The sequence below is a fragment of the Myotis yumanensis genome, unplaced genomic scaffold (genome assembly GCF_028538775.1).
Source record: "Myotis yumanensis isolate MYYU_CA2020_CCGP unplaced genomic scaffold, mMyoYum1.0.hap1 SCAF_18, whole genome shotgun sequence".
Lineage (NCBI taxonomy): Eukaryota > Metazoa > Chordata > Mammalia > Chiroptera > Vespertilionidae > Myotis > Myotis yumanensis.
Genome location: NW_027223769.1, coordinates 4,281,593 through 4,296,862, shown reverse-complemented (window position 1 = coordinate 4,296,862; position 15,270 = coordinate 4,281,593). Strand labels below are relative to the sequence as shown.

Here is a 15,270-nt window from a genome sequence, read left to right as displayed (position 1 = left end):
TCTGCTGTTAGGGTCAATTTGCATATTACCCTTTTATTATATAGGGTAATCAAAGGAGATGTAAGTGGGTTACATGAAATCCATTGGTGACAGATTAGAGAGGCGGAAGAAAGCAAAGAGGTGGGGGCTGGGGGAGACCCTCTGGGGATTGGATAAAAAGTAAAATGATAGACACATACTTCTTAGGTGGATGCAGGATAGTTAACAGTCAATGACTAACATAACAATAACAGTGAAGGAATTTATGGTCTCTGTCCAGGCACCCAGGTGCATTTGGTTGTGCCCTAAGGGGTCTGGAAAAAAAGGAGGGTACAAGTAAACTTGACATTTCTAATATGTTATCAAAGATGCAAAAAGACAATAGGCTCAGTTAAGATAGAGAGTGACTGTCAGGGAAGACACTGGTCTAGGACATGACTACCCACCATAAATGCTTTTAGTTAAAAGTTTTAATTTCAGACCATCCTTTGTAGTTACTTTATGTCTTTGAGTTTGCAAAACTGCCATGCAGGCCTTCCCTGAGCTTGTCAGGTTAGCATGTGGCCTTTTTTTTTCATCCTTAATGTGTTTGTAAGTGGGGTCATTTTTAGACCTCACTTGTTTCCACAGTGTGTGGTCTTGGGCAGATAACTAGGTCCTATCTAAGCCTCAGTTTCCCCATGTAGAAAATGATACTGCCTACCCCAGGGGGCACTTGAGAGGAATGTCTGAGAAAACATGGTAAAGAGGTTATTAGAACAAAACCTGCCGTGCGATTGATGGACGTCTTACTCATGTTTGAGCTGTGTGAAAATCAGTCAGTATCCTGACTCAGGAACCCAAGTTCCTCCTGTTGTGCTGTCCTTTCTCTTGAGCCTACATAGTGGTGACCCCAGAACTCTAGCTTGTCTGATGGCATGGGCGTGTAGACAATGGAGCTTACTAGTAATACTATGGCCTTCCTTCACCTTCCTCGTTTGATATTCATGTCTTTTTACAACTGTAACAATGTATTATAAAATATTTCAAAAAGATATACCAGGAACACTTGTGTCGCCACCACCCAGTTTAGGAAACAATATGTACCAAATAGCACCCACTTTAGCAGCACCCACAGTTCATTCCCTTCCATAGGTATCCACAACCCTTAATTGCATTTATCTTTTGTTAATCCTCACCTGGGAATATTTTTCCATTGCCTTTCAGAAGGTGGGGGGAGAAAGAACCATGTGAGAGACATGGCTTGGTTGCCTCCAGCGCGCTCCGACCAGGGGTAGGGTGGGCGGGAGCGAACCCAGGTACTGAGCTTGGGCGCTTGACCGGGAATGGAACCCGCCACGCTTGGGTGCAGTCTGATGCTCTGACCATTTAGCCACATCGGCCAGGGCCCATTTGTCTTTTGACTTTGTACTTTTACCACCATAGTATTTACCCCTAAATGTTATATGGTCGTTTTACATGTTTTTAAAGTGCACATAAATACTACCAGACTTTTTCCTCTCAAACTAATTTGAAGGAGATGCATTGTGGCTACCTTTGGCCACTAATTCGTTGATTTCGCACACTCCCGACCCCTAATTCGTTCATTTCGCACACTCCCGACCCCGCCCGACGCGGCCGCCTTCCTTTGGCAGGGTCCCATGAAATGGGAGGAAGGGCGAGAAAGGGGTCTGAGAACAGGAGAGGAGACAGATGGCCTCCACGTTGAGGAAGCGAGTTTGTGAGGGCCGGCAGCCTCAGGGTTTCAGTATGGCCTCAGCTTTGCCTCTGAGCAGGTCCTGTAGCCGGGGCGGTGGAGCGGGCTGCCTTCATCCCCGTAGGCGCGCGGGGGTGGTGGAAGGGCCGCTGCAGGCGAGCACGGCCGCAGCTGCGCCCGAAGCCCTTTGTCTCTCTCGGGCTGCCGTCCACCCGTCCCGCCCCTGCGCCCCCATTGGCCGGAGCCCCGCCCGGGAAGGCGGGAAGAGGGCGAGTGGGCGGAGGCCGCGTGACGTCAGCGCAAGATGGCGGCCTCGGCGGCGCTGGCCCTGCGCTGGCGGAGCGGGCTCTCCCTCGGCGCGCGGGGCTTGTGCGCGAGGCTGGTGACGCCGCCCCCCCGGGCCTCGGACCAGGTGAGCGGGACGGTGGTGGGCTCCGGGTGCGAAGGCCCTTCCCGGAGTTCCGGGCGCACCGCCGCTGCAGGGTTCTGGGACGCGGCACCTCAGGGTGCTGAATGGAACGCCGCCCGCGTTTCGGCTTTTCCCAGCCTCCCGGCGTGACCAACACTTGCTCCCCAGGGGTGGGGTAGCCTCGGGCCTCCAGGACATTCTCTGAACTCCACTTCCTTTGGACACCACGTGGGTGCCGGGGAGGAGGGTCACCTGTTCCTCAACTCAGTGGCCGCTCAGGGAATAACTTGAGGGGAAGGGACCCGGGGCGCAGGACTCGCTGCCTGGCCTGGCGGTGTTTCCCCCGGTGGTGATGGCGGTGAAGTAGACGCTCGGGCTTTTGATTCGACCTGCGTCCATGTGACTGAGAAGCAGCCTTTCTGACCTTCAGGTCCATCACTTCCGTGCCCCGTTCTCCGATCCCCGACAAGCGACAGCGCCCCCACCCCCCAGCTCCCCGTCCGGCTGCAACCTCTCCCCGCCAGAGCCTGAGCTCCAGACGTCAGGCTGCCTTAACCGCCCGTTCGATCCCCTGTGCCCTCCACTGCTTTGCTCCCGGCCTCCCGGTGCCCAGCCAGGCTCCTGACCTCACTCCCCTGCCCCGCTTTTCTGGGCTCCAGGTTCTCCAGGCCTTTGCCTGCGGTGTCTGGGCACCAGGCCTGTCAGCTCTTGAATCTCGGTCAGTATTTCCTGACCTCTCCGAGAGCCCCGTCAAACTCCTGGCCGCCCCTCCAGGGTCACAGCCCCAGAGGCTCTGTGGGTGTCTGCCTCCTGGCTCCGGGCCTTGATTCTCACCTGGCCAGGGTGCCCGAACCATCCTGACATCCCTCTCTCTCATTTGGCTAACCACCCCTTTCTCATTGTAGGCCAAGGGGATTGGGAGCCGCCCGAGCACTAAGGCCCAGGCGCAGGGGTCCCAGCAGCAGCAGGGCGCGGAGGGCCCCAGCTATGCCAAAAAAGTCGCACTCTGGCTTGCTGGGCTGCTTGGGGCTGGTGGAACCGTGAGTGTCGTCTATATCTTCGGTGAGGGACATATTCCTGTCCTGCAGTTTTGTTCTGTTGGCTCTTTATTCTCCTGCAGAAGCTTCCCCTCTTTACCGTCAGGGCTTCACCCACCATCATCCCATGGCTCCTCCTACAGTAGGACAGTCAACCAGAACAGCGGTGGCCAACCGGTGGACCGCCCACCACTGGTGGTCCCTGAGGTCCGAAAGGTTGGCGACCGCTGAACTAGAACGTCTACCTAGGAAAGTGGGAAATCTCTTTCTTCTCTCTTCTATCCCCTGTGCTCAAGGTTCCACTGTTTCTAGTTGGTTTTTGTACTAGTCTACAGGGAAGAAGTTGGAAGAGGGGAAAATGGGGAAGGATAGGCCTGCATCAGCCTCCTAAATTGCCTCCTCTGCACCCAAAACTCCAGCCCTCCACTAGTCCCTTTATCACTCAGGCCCAGGAGATGTGGCCCCATTCCCTCGTTTCTCAGAGACCCGGGCATCCTGGCTATAAGCCCCCTCCTCTCTCAGTCTTAGGAGACCATGTTTCAAGCCCTCTCCCCGTACACCCAAGAATCCAGGTCCCTGCTTTTTTTCTCCCTCAAGACCCAAGAGATGGGGGTCCCAATTCCTCTGGTTCATCTCTGTCTTCCTTGCAGGAAACAACTCTGTGGATGAAACTGGTGCCAAGGTAAGGGGGAAAGACACCCAGAGGCCTTGCCAGGGGTCTCATCCTGTGGATGCCACCCCTCAACCGCCCCCCTTGGTCGATTTAGGCTCATTTCTGGTCTGGGGTGAGTCTCTCCTTCCCTAGGCACTTTTGCCTACACCTTCCAGGGCCCTGGAGATTCCTTTTCTGGGTGTGATGGGGTTTTGCCTCTGCTATCTCAAACCCTGTTTTTCTCTCTACCTCATAGATTCCTGATGAATTCGACAATGGTGAGTAAACAATCATAAAATCCGTGGTCACCTGATCCTCCCTACTCTGCCATTTGTAGGGATGTTGCCCTGCCCATATGGTGCCCCTCCTCCTTCTACTGGGGGTAGGGGAGTCAGTAGCTGGATGGCTTTGGGGGGAAGGGCATTACAAAGCCCCAGTCCCCTTCTCTGGCCCCTCAGCCCAGGAGCAGATGGTCAGGGACAGATGGGGGGAGGGGCGTCTGGGGTGGGAGTGCGTTGGAAGAAGGTGCTGTCTATTGCCAGACACACACGGCTTTCTGTGCCTTAGATCTGAGCATATGCAGCCTCTAAGTCCCTCCACTTTATAACAGCCTCTTCTCCCCACCCCCACCCCCGCTCCAAGCCTCTACCTCATGGAGCTCCTCATTTCCAAAACAATGCCTCCTTCCTCCCTCCCCCTTTTAGTTAGCTTTTGGTGGGGAGTTTCTGACAGATTGGACAGTAGAGAGTAGTTGTCTGGTTTTTTGTTTTGTTTTTTTTTAAAGAGTATATCGTATTCATGGTTTTGGTTTTTTTTCTGGGTTTTTTTTTAACATATATTTTTTATTGATTTCAGAGAGGAAGGGAGAGGGAGAGATAGAAACATCAATGATGTGAGAGAATGATGGATTGGCTGCCTCCTGCACACCCCCTACTGGGGACCGAGCCCACAACCCGGGCATGTGCCCTGACCGGGAATTGAACCCAGGGCCCTTGAGTCCACAGGTGGACGCTCTATCCACTTAGCCAAACTGGCTAGGGCAGTTGTCAGTTTTGTCACACCTGGCCCTTCCCAGGAGAAAAGTAAAGTTGGTAGGTGCAGAAAGTTACCTGTTTGTGCTGGGGAAGTTTGCACACTTGCATGTTGATTCATTATTTATTTTAAACTGGGCAGGTGGATAAATATAATGTCTTAGCTGGGTAGAAACAGAATCATACTGGTTTAAACAAATCAGTATACTGATTTTCACTGGTTAGGTAAACAAGCAGATTTAAAATATTTGGTTACCCCTGACCAGTGTTGCTCAGTGGTCGAGTGTCAACCTATGAACCTGGGGTCAAGGTTCAGTTCCCAGTCGGGACAGATGCCCAGGTTGTGGGCTCTATCCCCAGGGTGGGCCATACAGGAGGAAGCCGCTCAATGATTTCTCTCTCATCATTGATGTTTCTATCTCTCCCTCTCTCTTCCTCTTTGAAGTCAATAAAAATATATTAAAAAAATAAAATTTGTATTTATAATTGGTTCCAATGTTTTGGTTTTTAAAACCAGAAATACTGCATTGAAATAGGCAGTTATGTAAGTTTGTACTTTTAATTGGATTCAATAAATTCACTTAAACCAGGATTTTTCATTCTTGGCCCTATTGTTATTTTGGATCAGATAATTCTTTGTTGTGGGGGAGTGTCCTGTGCATTGTAGGATGTGTAGCAGCTTCTTGGGCCTCAACATACTAGATGCTAGTATCCTGACAATCAGAAATGTTTCCATACATTGCCAAATTTCCTGGGGAGAGAGGGAGACAAAATTGCTCCTAGTTGAGAACCACTGGTTTAAAGTACACAAATGTGTGATATGCCATCATTAAAAAAAAAAAAGTTTTCATTAATTTCAGAGAGGAAGAGAGGGATAGAAACACCAACAATGAGAGAGAATCATCGATTGGCTGCCTCCTGTATGCCCTACACTGGGGATGGAGCCTGCAGCCCGGGCATGTGCCCCAACTGGGAATCAAACTGTGACCTGATTCATGGGTCAATCACTGGACCACACCTGCCGGACTGTCCATCCATCATTTTTTAACTAGACTCAGCATACTGGCTTAAAGCAGGCAGATCTGGAAGCCTAGTGTTTCCAAATTATAGTGGCATCATGTCAGCAGAGTTATAGGTGAGCATCAAGTGGGCAGATGTATAAATATTCTATTTTATACCTGGGGTGGTGTGTGGATAGAAGTATTTAAGTTAAAATTGGGCAAGTGAATAAATATATTTGTTCCTGTCTGGTTATGTCATTGCCTACTACCTTTGGACTTAGAAATGAGCTGGTTCAAAACGGATAGACCTGTTTGTATCTGGTGCGTAAGTAAAGCCATGGTTTGTCCAGAGGTTGAACAGTGGCTTATCTTGGAATCCCTTTGTGCCCCGCTGTTCTAGATCCAATTCTGGTACAGCAGTTGCGCCGGACATACAAATATTTCAAAGATTATAGACAGGTGAGCAGAAGCCCTGGGCCCAGTCCCTATCCCTCCATTCCCCAGCCCCCTGCTCCTTGTCTGAATGCCCCCATTCTGTCCTTGTACCACAGATGATCATCGAGCCCACTAGCCCCTGCCTTCTCCCAGACCCTCTGCGAGAGCCGTACTATCAGCCGCCCTACACGCTGGTCTTGGAGCTCACCGGCGTCCTCTTGCACCCTGAGTGGTCGGTGTGTCCTGGGGAAGGCAGCAGGTTGGGGACACCTGGGTGGTAGACCTGGGTGGCCAGATCATGATGATGTGGTTAGGAGCATGGACTGGAGCCAGTCTGGGATTTAGCCCAAGCTCCACTGTGTGATCTTGGGAAGGAGGTGTCACTCTATCTCATTGCCCCTTTCCTCAATGTGATGCTCCCCACCATGAACCCCTCAAGAGCCATAAGGACAGGGGAAGAGCAGACTCGTTCTAGGAATCCCTTAGGCTGGGTCTTTGTTCTTTTGGGGATCTCTGGGTCTCAGTGCTTTACTCTTCTCACTCTCTCCCCAGCTGGCCACTGGCTGGAGGTTTAAGAAGCGTCCAGGCATAGAGACCTTATTCCAACAGCTTGCCCCTTTGTATGAAATTGTCATCTTTACATCAGAGACTGGCATGGTGAGGCCCTGGAGTAAGGGAGGGATGGTCGTGGGGGAGGTATGAGAGAGCTGCAGGGCCAGGGCTCAGCCTGACTTTTTTCTTCCCCCATTGTACTCCAGACTGCATTTCCACTCATCGACAGTGTGGACCCCCACGGCTTCATCTCCTACCGCCTCTTCCGGGATGCTACACGATACATGGATGGGCACCATGTTAAGGTGCCATATCGGGGCCATGGGTGGATCTCTGGGATTGGGGGTGGGGGTTTGGCACTTCCTGAGGGAAAGAGGACCCAGCTGACCCTAGTGTCAGTCCTGCTTCTGGGTCTGCTCCAGGTCTGATCTTGTTCCCAGCCTAGACTGGGCCTTTGGGCCCTCTTCCTTCCCCAGAATCTGGCAGTGGAAGTGAGGGGAAAAGGAGGCTGTTTTTGTTTCTCTGTGTCTGAAACTGAGTGTCTCTGGGATTGTGTAATTATAGTATCTTATCTGAGATCCTGTTGGGGTTTGTTTGACCTGGGTCTGTTGCTGTCACCAGCAACATACCCATGGAAACAGGAGTTCATGGGTCTCTGTGAGTCTAGGTCCAAGTTCCCATATGTTTAGGTGTCTGTTGGCTTTCTCACTGTATGTTGGTGGATCTACGTAGTTCTTCAAGGTTCAGAAGGATGTGAACTGTGATTGAGGGTTTGAAGGGTCTGTGTCTGGGTGCCTGCCTTTGAGTGAGTCCCAGTGTGGCTATAGATCTGTCTGCACTTCTTTTTTTGTTGCTGTTAATCTTCACCTAATTGATTTTTAGAGAGTGGAAGGAATGGGGAAAGGCAGGGAGAGAGACACATCGATTGGTTGCCTCCTGCACAGGCCCTGACCAGGACAAGGGATGAAGCCTGCGATCGAGGTACATGTCCTTGACCGGAATTAAACCTGGGACTCTTCAGTCCGCTCTACCCACTGACCCAAACCGGCTAGTGCGGTCTGCACTTCTTTATCTGGGCGAGAGGTTCACAAACTTTCAGCGTGTCACAGTCACTTGAGGCAGTGGTTGAACACACTAGTGCTTGGCTTCCTCCCAGGGGAACCTCCAAATCAACCTGTCTGTGTACCAGGCCCTGGGTCCAGGAATCTGTGTGACTAGCTCCCTGGGGAATTTGATGCTATCATCCCAGCTTGGTCTTTGGGAGGCTCCATCATGATGATCCTGATGTGCAATTGTGTGTGTGTGTGTCTGTCTCTCTCTCTGTGGGTTCTTGGTGGAAGGGAAAGGGGCATAGGCTTTAACCTAACTTACTCCCCACTTCTAGGACATTTCCTGTCTGAATCGGGACCCAGCCCGTGTGGTGGTTGTGGACTGCAAGAAGGAAGCCTTCCGCCTACAGCCCTACAATGGTGTCGCACTGCGGCCCTGGGACGGCAACTCTGATGACCGGGTCTTGTTGGACCTGTCTGCCTTCCTCAAGAGTGAGGCTGACCCCTGACCTGACTTCTGACCCCAGAGCCTTTGACCCTCAAGAGGAATGATAGTCACTTGATTTTGACTTGTTTTTCATGTAAAACTGGGTACTTGAGATGTGGAAGGTCCACGAGCATCTTGCAGTCTTTAGAAGCTTAGAATGTTTGGGGTGCTCTTCAGGAATATTTAGGGGAGCCCTTTTCAATTGTTGAGAAGTGTTCCATGGAGTACTGGTCCCCTAGTATTTCACCTTTATTCTTGTGGGCCTGCCTGCCTCTGGCCTTCAGCCTGGCTGACTCCTGCCTGCTGTGTCCCCAGCTATTGCATTGAATGGTGTGGAGGATGTCCGGACTGTGCTGGAACACTATGCCCTGGAGGATGACCCGCTGGAGGCTTTCAAACAGCGGCAAAGCCGGCTAGAGCAGGTGGGTGCTCAGATGCCAGCCCAGGTGGGGGACATGGCAGCTCCTGAAGGTGGAGCCCTGGAGCAGCCTGGCTCTGCTCTGGGCTTTGTGACCTTGAGCAGATGCCTTCTCTGCCACACCTGTAGGGCTCTTGTAGTGACGGGCAAATTGATTTTGCACCTGTTCTGAGAAAAGGAGGCAGGAAACACCAAGCATTTGAGATAGATTTGGGAGAGGAGTTATCCTTGGTGGTCTTGAACTGCTCTGGGGGCCCCAGTGTTTTGTGGATCATGGGTTGGATCAGGCCTGGAAAAGGATCCATGAAGATTTGGCCCCAGGGTCTGGAGATTGAGTTTGGGTGGTCTGTTGTGATCCTGGTGACTTGGAAGTAGGACTAAGAGTATGGATTGTCCTAGCCGGTCTGGCTCAGTGGATAGAGTATCAACCTGTGGACTGAAGGGTCCTGGGTTCAATCCCTGTCAAGGGCACATGACCAGGTTGCAGGCTCAATCCCCAGTAGGGGGTGTGCAGGAGGCAGCTGATCAATGATTCTTTCTCATCATTGATGTTTCTTTTCTTCTTTTAAAAAAAAACATTTTATTGATTTTTTACAGAGAAGGAGGGAGAGGTATAGAGAGTTAGAAACATCGACGAGAGAGAAACATTGATAGCTGCCTCCTGCACACTCCCTACTGGGTATATGCCTGCAATGGAGGTACATGCCCTTGACCGGAATCGAACCTGGGACCCTTGAGTTCGTAGGCCGACGCTCTATTCACTGAACCAAACTAGTTAGGTCAGTGGTCGGCAAACTCATTAGTCACCAGAGCCAAATATCAACAGTACAACGATTGAAATTTCTTTTGAGAGCCACATTTTTTAAACTTAAACTATATAGATAGGTACATTGTAATTAACTTAATTAGGGTACTCCTAAGCTGGCCTTTGCTAAAAACGTCCTCAATCTGATTGAGGTACGTTTGCTGAGGTCGACCCCTTCCAACTCTCCCATTCACACTCATATACTTGTTTAATCTATCTCCTTTCGTTCATCCTCTCTACATGTCCACCCCCCACTTCTAATGCCACTTCTTCAAAATAGACTCGCCCAGGCCAAAAACCGACTTCTGCGCATGGGCCACGAAGTTTCAATCGCACTGTACGTGCGCGCCCTTACGTGGTATTCTGTGGAAGAGCCACACTCAAGGGGCCAAAGAGGCGCATGTGGCTTGCGAGCTGCGGTTTGCCGACCACTGGGTTAGGGCATCATTGATGTTTCTCTCTCTCTCTCCCCCTCTTTCTTCCTCTCTGAAATCAATAAAAAAAAATATTTTTAGAAAAAGTATAGATTGAGTCTTGGAAAGAGATTCCCTGGGATCTAGACTGAGGTTGTCTAGATTCTGCATTGGGTCCTTGGAGTAGGGCCAGAATTCCTGGGAGATTTGAGCCTGGGATCCCCCACCATCCACATAGAGGTCATAGGGCTCCAGGCTGAGCACTGGGGGACTAGGGAACAGAACAGTGCAGTCTGGTAAAGGGTTTTGAGTCTTGCCAGCATCCATGCAGGGGTAAATAGCTTCCGGGTTGAGGAGAGGGGCCCCCAGGGAGCTGGGGAAGGTGATCATGAAGATATTGGAATTTGAATCTGGGCTCCTGTGACTCTCAGCTGGCTCATGCCAGTGTCTGGTCTCGGTTCCTGGGGTCTGAGCTGTTTTTTAGGGGGGTTGGGAGAAGGGGTCTGGACTGGGCAGAGGTTTAATAAACGTGGCTTCTGGGCTGAGAACTGGGGACCTGGGAGTCTGGGAGGAGACCCTACTCACTCTGCTGACCCTCCCCCTCCTCTTTGCCCTCCTCAGGAAGAGCAGCAGCGCCTGGCTGAGCTCTCCAGATCCAGCAAGCAGACCCTCTTCTTCAGCTCTCTTACCAGCCGCCTGTGGCCTCGCTCCAAACAGCCCTGACCTCTGGGCCTCCTCAAACTTAGTGCCTGGGTCCTAGACCCCAGGCTGCAGTGCTCCCAGACCACAGCTTGGGCAGCCACTGTCCAATAAAGTCCATCCCAGACGCCATACTCCTGTGTCCAGAGAGTCTCCAGATGGGGGCATCGGGGTGAGATCTGAGTGGCTGATTAGCTGCCAAGTACAGAGTGGGTGCTTTGGTGGATCAGGGCTGGTTTTTAACACAGGCCTGGTAATCTGAAAACCTGAGTCCCTATTCTGGCTGAGTCTTCCTGTGTCCTGTGTGATCTGCAAAAAGTGTAGCTCCCTTCTGGCTGCAGATTCCCTATCTGGAAAAGAAAAGAGAGGACTTCCTTGGGGGTTTAAAGACAGTTAGCTGTTAGGCTCTGTGTAAATATGTGAAGCGTGGGCTCAGTGGACTCTGGTGGAGAGAGATCGCCCGATCCCAAGAGGGCAGCTGCTGCTCAGCTCTGCCAGCTATGGCCCTATGGAAAGGTGGGTATAGAGTTGCTTGATCTTCCGATTTTTAAAAAATATATATTTTTATTGATTTCAGAGAGGAAGGAAGAGGGAGGGAGGGAAAGAAATGTCAGTGATGAGAGGGAATCATTGATTGGCTGCCTCCCACAGGCCCCGTACTGGGGGATCGAGCCTGCAATTCAGGCATGTGCCCTGACTGGGAATTGAACCATGACCTTCTGGTTCATAGGTCAACACCCAACCATTGAGCCATGCTGCCCAGGCTGATCTTCTTATTTTTAATGGAAGCCAGAAATTGGAATTTTTATATTAATAATAAACCTCCCAATATTTAAATGTTGGCTTCTAATCAAAACTGGCAGACTGTGTAGCAGCACTCTCAGTGGAACTTTCTATGATGTTTATACTGCTCTGTATCTGCACGGTCCAGTGGCCATGGGCTATTGAGTACTTGCAATGTGACTAGGATAACTGAGGAATGGAATTTGTAAGTTTGTATTATTTTAAGTAATTTAAATAGCTACATGTGCCTCCTGGGCCCTGAATTGGACAGCATTTATTATTTAAGAGTATGAATTCCAGCCTGTCGGAGTTGAAATCCCAGCTCTACCACTTCCTGTGTGATGTTGAGCAAGTTACTTCACTCCCAGTGCCTCAGTTTCCACATTTATAAAAGAATAACAATGGTACCTACCCCACAGTAGGTTTGAGGGCTGAATTAGGCACTCTATGTAGGCACTCAAAATAGTAGTTGTGAATTTTGGGCAAGGCACTGTTCTGCCTCAGTTTCCTCATCTGTAAAATGGAGTTAATGATAGGACCTATCTTACTAGAGTGGTTATGTGGGTTAAATGGGACAATTCCTATTCAAACTATATGTATACTCACATGGGGCTTGTTACCAGGCCATACTGGTTATTCACAGATTGAAATAACCTGTACAGTTTGGCAGCCTCTCCAGCTGGCATTTAGTGCTAGTACCAGTTAAATATTTTAGAAAGACCTTCTCCGGTGGTGTTTATAGTAATTAAAATGTATTTGAAACTGTGGGCCAGGTTGAACTTCTAAACTCTAGATTTTTAAAGAAGCACACAGATGTCTACTAAGAATTAAGATATGCACCCCCTAACCCTAAGTGTACTGTCTATAACGTAGAGAATGGTTTCTTTTTTCTTTCTTTCTTTTTTTTTAAAATATATTTTATTGATTTTTTACAGAGAGGAGGGGAGAGGGAGAGTTAGAAACATCGATGAGAGAGAAACATAGATCAGCTGCCTCCTGAACATTCCCTACTGGGGATGTGCCCGCAACCAAGGTACATGCCCCCGACCGGAATCGAACCTGGGACTCTTGAGTCCGCAGGCTGACGCTCTATCCGCTGAGCCAAACCGGTTAGGGCGGGAATGGTTTCTTGATATCCCTAGGACCTCTGCAGGATTGAGGGAGGGGCTGCAGGGTTTTTTTGCACATATCTTTGAGAATTGGAGACTGTCTTAACCAAAAGCAAAGGTGGAGACTGAGGCTTATGTGTTTGAGCAATGTGATCCTGGAGAGTGAGTGGAGGACAGAGGAAGAGCCACCACAAGTGTGTGTGTTTGCCTACCACATGGGTGACACAGTTCCACAGAACCTGAGGAGCCTTTTGAAATGAAGGAAGTATGTTTGCCAATTGGCCCCTGTCCGCCAGTGGTCGAGTAGCCTCTGGGGATTAAGGCTCTGGCACTGGCTGGCGCATGCTTCAGTGCCCAGTGGGCCCCCTAGGCCTCTCCCCAATCTTGGTGCTGGCTGAGGTATGGTGCTGTCTGTGAGGCCACACCTGCAAGAGGGGAGGAGAGGTGTAGACTTGGGCACAGGTGGCTTCTGAGACTGCTTACGTTACATGGCCCAGACCAGGGGTGGACAAACTTTTTGACTCGAGGGCCACAATGGGTTCTTAAACTGGACCGGAGGGCCGGAACAAAAGCATGGATGGAGTGTTTGTGTGAACGAATATAAATTCAAAGTAAACATCATTACATAAAAGGGTACGGTTTTTTTTTTTTTAGTTTTATTCATTTCAAACGGGCCGAATCCGGCCCTCGGGCCGTAGTTTGCCCACGGCTGGCCTAGACAGTGATGGCGAACCTATGCGTGTCAGAGGTGACACGCGAACTGATTTTTTGGGTTGAGTTTTCTTTGTTAAATGGCATTTAAATATATAAAATAAATATCAAAATATAGATCTTTGTTTTACTATGGTTGCAAATATCAAAAAATTTCTATGTGACACGGCACCAGAGTTAAGTTAGGGTTTTTCAAAATGCTGACACGCCGAGCTCAAAAGGTTCGCCATGACTGGGCTAGGATGTTTTCCTTAAATGCTCTAGGGCTGCATCATGGCACATCTGAAAGGCAGGATTGGGTTAGTGTTAAGGCATAACCCCAACAGGGTCTGAATTCCCATGTCATACCATTCACAAGCCTATGATCCTGGACAAGGTCTCACGCTTTTCATTTTCCTCATAAGAGGTTAATAATGCCTCCATCATTCATTCATTCACTGTTTCCTAAGCACCAACTGCCAGGCCTCCTTCCAGAAGCTAGAGCGCATCAGTGAACAAATTAAATTCTGACCTGGTGGAACTGATAATCTCATGGGGAAGACACAATGGTTAGATATTTCTTGGGGTAATAAATGGATTAAGAAAAACAGCCCTGGCTGGTGTGGCTCGGTTGGGTATTGTTCCGTGCACGGAAGGCTTGCTGGTTCAATTCCCCGTCAGGGCCTGGGTTGCAGGCTCAATCTCGGGTGGAGTGGGGGGCATGCAGGAGGCAGCTGATCAATGTTTCACTCTCCCGTCAATGTTTCTCTCCCTTCATCTCTAAAAATTAAATGATTCTTTAAAAAAAAGAAAAGAAAAACTGTGGTGGGAAGGAATGTTTTGGGGCCTTGGGCTGCTTTTTTACATGGGATAGAATAGTCAGGGAAGGACTTGGGATAGTGTATTTGAGCTGAGACCAAAATGAGGAAAGCCATGGAGATACCCTAAGTGTGCGAGGCATGGCCACCTTACGGTTTTTGCACTTGCTGTTCTGCCATGAATGTTTCTTCCCCCAGATTAGTGGTTGGCAAACTGCAGCTCGCGAGTCACATGTGGCTCTTTGGCCCCTTGAGTGTGGCTCTTCCACAAAATACTGACTTCTGTGCATGGGCCATGAAGTTTCAATAGCACTGTACATGCGCACCTGCACATGGTATTTCGTGGAAGAGCCACACTCAAGGGGCCAAAGAGCCACATGTTTCTCGTGAGCCGCAGTTTGCCAACTACTGCCACAGATCCATATGGCTTACTCTCCTCCTTTAGATCTTTGCTCACATGGCACCTCAGCATGACATTCTGTAGGCACTTAAGGAAAAGTCCTGAATAGCCAAAAAGAAACTTAGAAATCCCTTAGAGTACTTCACACAGACGTGAGAGGATTCATGTGCAACACTGTCATGCCTGGCACAGACCTCAATAAAGGCTGGCTATTTTTACATGTTTAAAATTATGGAGAAATCAGACCTGGAATCTGTTACCCTCCTAAGTTATTATCCAGGGCAGGAATTTGCCTTCTCTCACTGCTGGTTCTAATGGTTGTCCAAATTCCATTTGATGGGAAGCTCCCTCCACCTACCCCAGTACAGGGCCCAATTTGCTTCCCAGTAATTGGTCCATGAGGCCTGGCACTAACTGGGGCCACAGAACCTGTTTGAGTAGTGGGGATGTGGAAAGGAGGGCCTCAAATGTTAATCTTGAAGTATTTTTATATTTTATTGATTTTTTACAGAGCGGAAGGGAGAGGGATAGAGAGTTAGAGGCATCAATGAGAGAGAAACATCGACCAGCTGCCTTTTGCACACCCCCTACTGGGGATGTGCCTGCAACCAAGGTACATGCCTTTGACCGGAATCGAACCTGGGACCTTTCAGTCCGCAGGCTGACGCTCTATCCACTGAGCCAAACCAGTTAGGGCATTCTTGAAGTATTTTAAAGGCACTGGGGAACCATGGAAGATTCTATGCAGGAGAGTGACATGGTGTGTGCCAAGAGACCCCAGAGGTCAGGATTGGGATAGAGCAGTGG

At 49.8% G+C, this 15,270-nt stretch overlaps 1 protein-coding gene across 1 annotated transcript; it reads left to right on the top strand.

Moving 5' to 3' along the window:
- The first annotated feature begins 1,967 nt into the window (after nucleotides 1-1,967).
- Nucleotides 1,968-10,795, top strand: TIMM50 (translocase of inner mitochondrial membrane 50). The gene is made up of 11 exons (XM_070397864.1): nucleotides 1,968-2,087; nucleotides 2,990-3,146; nucleotides 3,772-3,803; nucleotides 4,030-4,051; nucleotides 6,206-6,264; nucleotides 6,357-6,476; nucleotides 6,793-6,897; nucleotides 6,999-7,097; nucleotides 8,177-8,333; nucleotides 8,644-8,750; nucleotides 10,586-10,795. Exons 1-11 carry the CDS (start codon nucleotides 1,980-1,982, stop codon nucleotides 10,685-10,687), a joined length of 1,068 nt encoding a protein of 355 aa, XP_070253965.1. The 5' UTR covers nucleotides 1,968-1,979; the 3' UTR covers nucleotides 10,688-10,795.
- Nucleotides 10,796-15,270: the final 4,475 nt, after the last annotated feature.

What these genes read in the sequence shown, in the direction of transcription:
- TIMM50 (XM_070397864.1), top strand. Translation starts at nt 1,980, where the DNA reads ATGGCGGCCTCGGCGGCGCTGGCCCTGCGCTGGCGGAGCGGGCTCTCC. An exon ending in CCCCCCGGGCCTCGGACCAG is followed by an intron (nt 2,088 to 2,989) that starts GTGAGCGGGACG and finishes TTCTCATTGTAG; the next exon opens with GCCAAGGGGATTGGGAGCCG. An exon ending in TGGATGGGCACCATGTTAAG is followed by an intron (nt 7,098 to 8,176) that starts GTGCCATATCGG and finishes CCCCACTTCTAG; the next exon opens with GACATTTCCTGTCTGAATCG.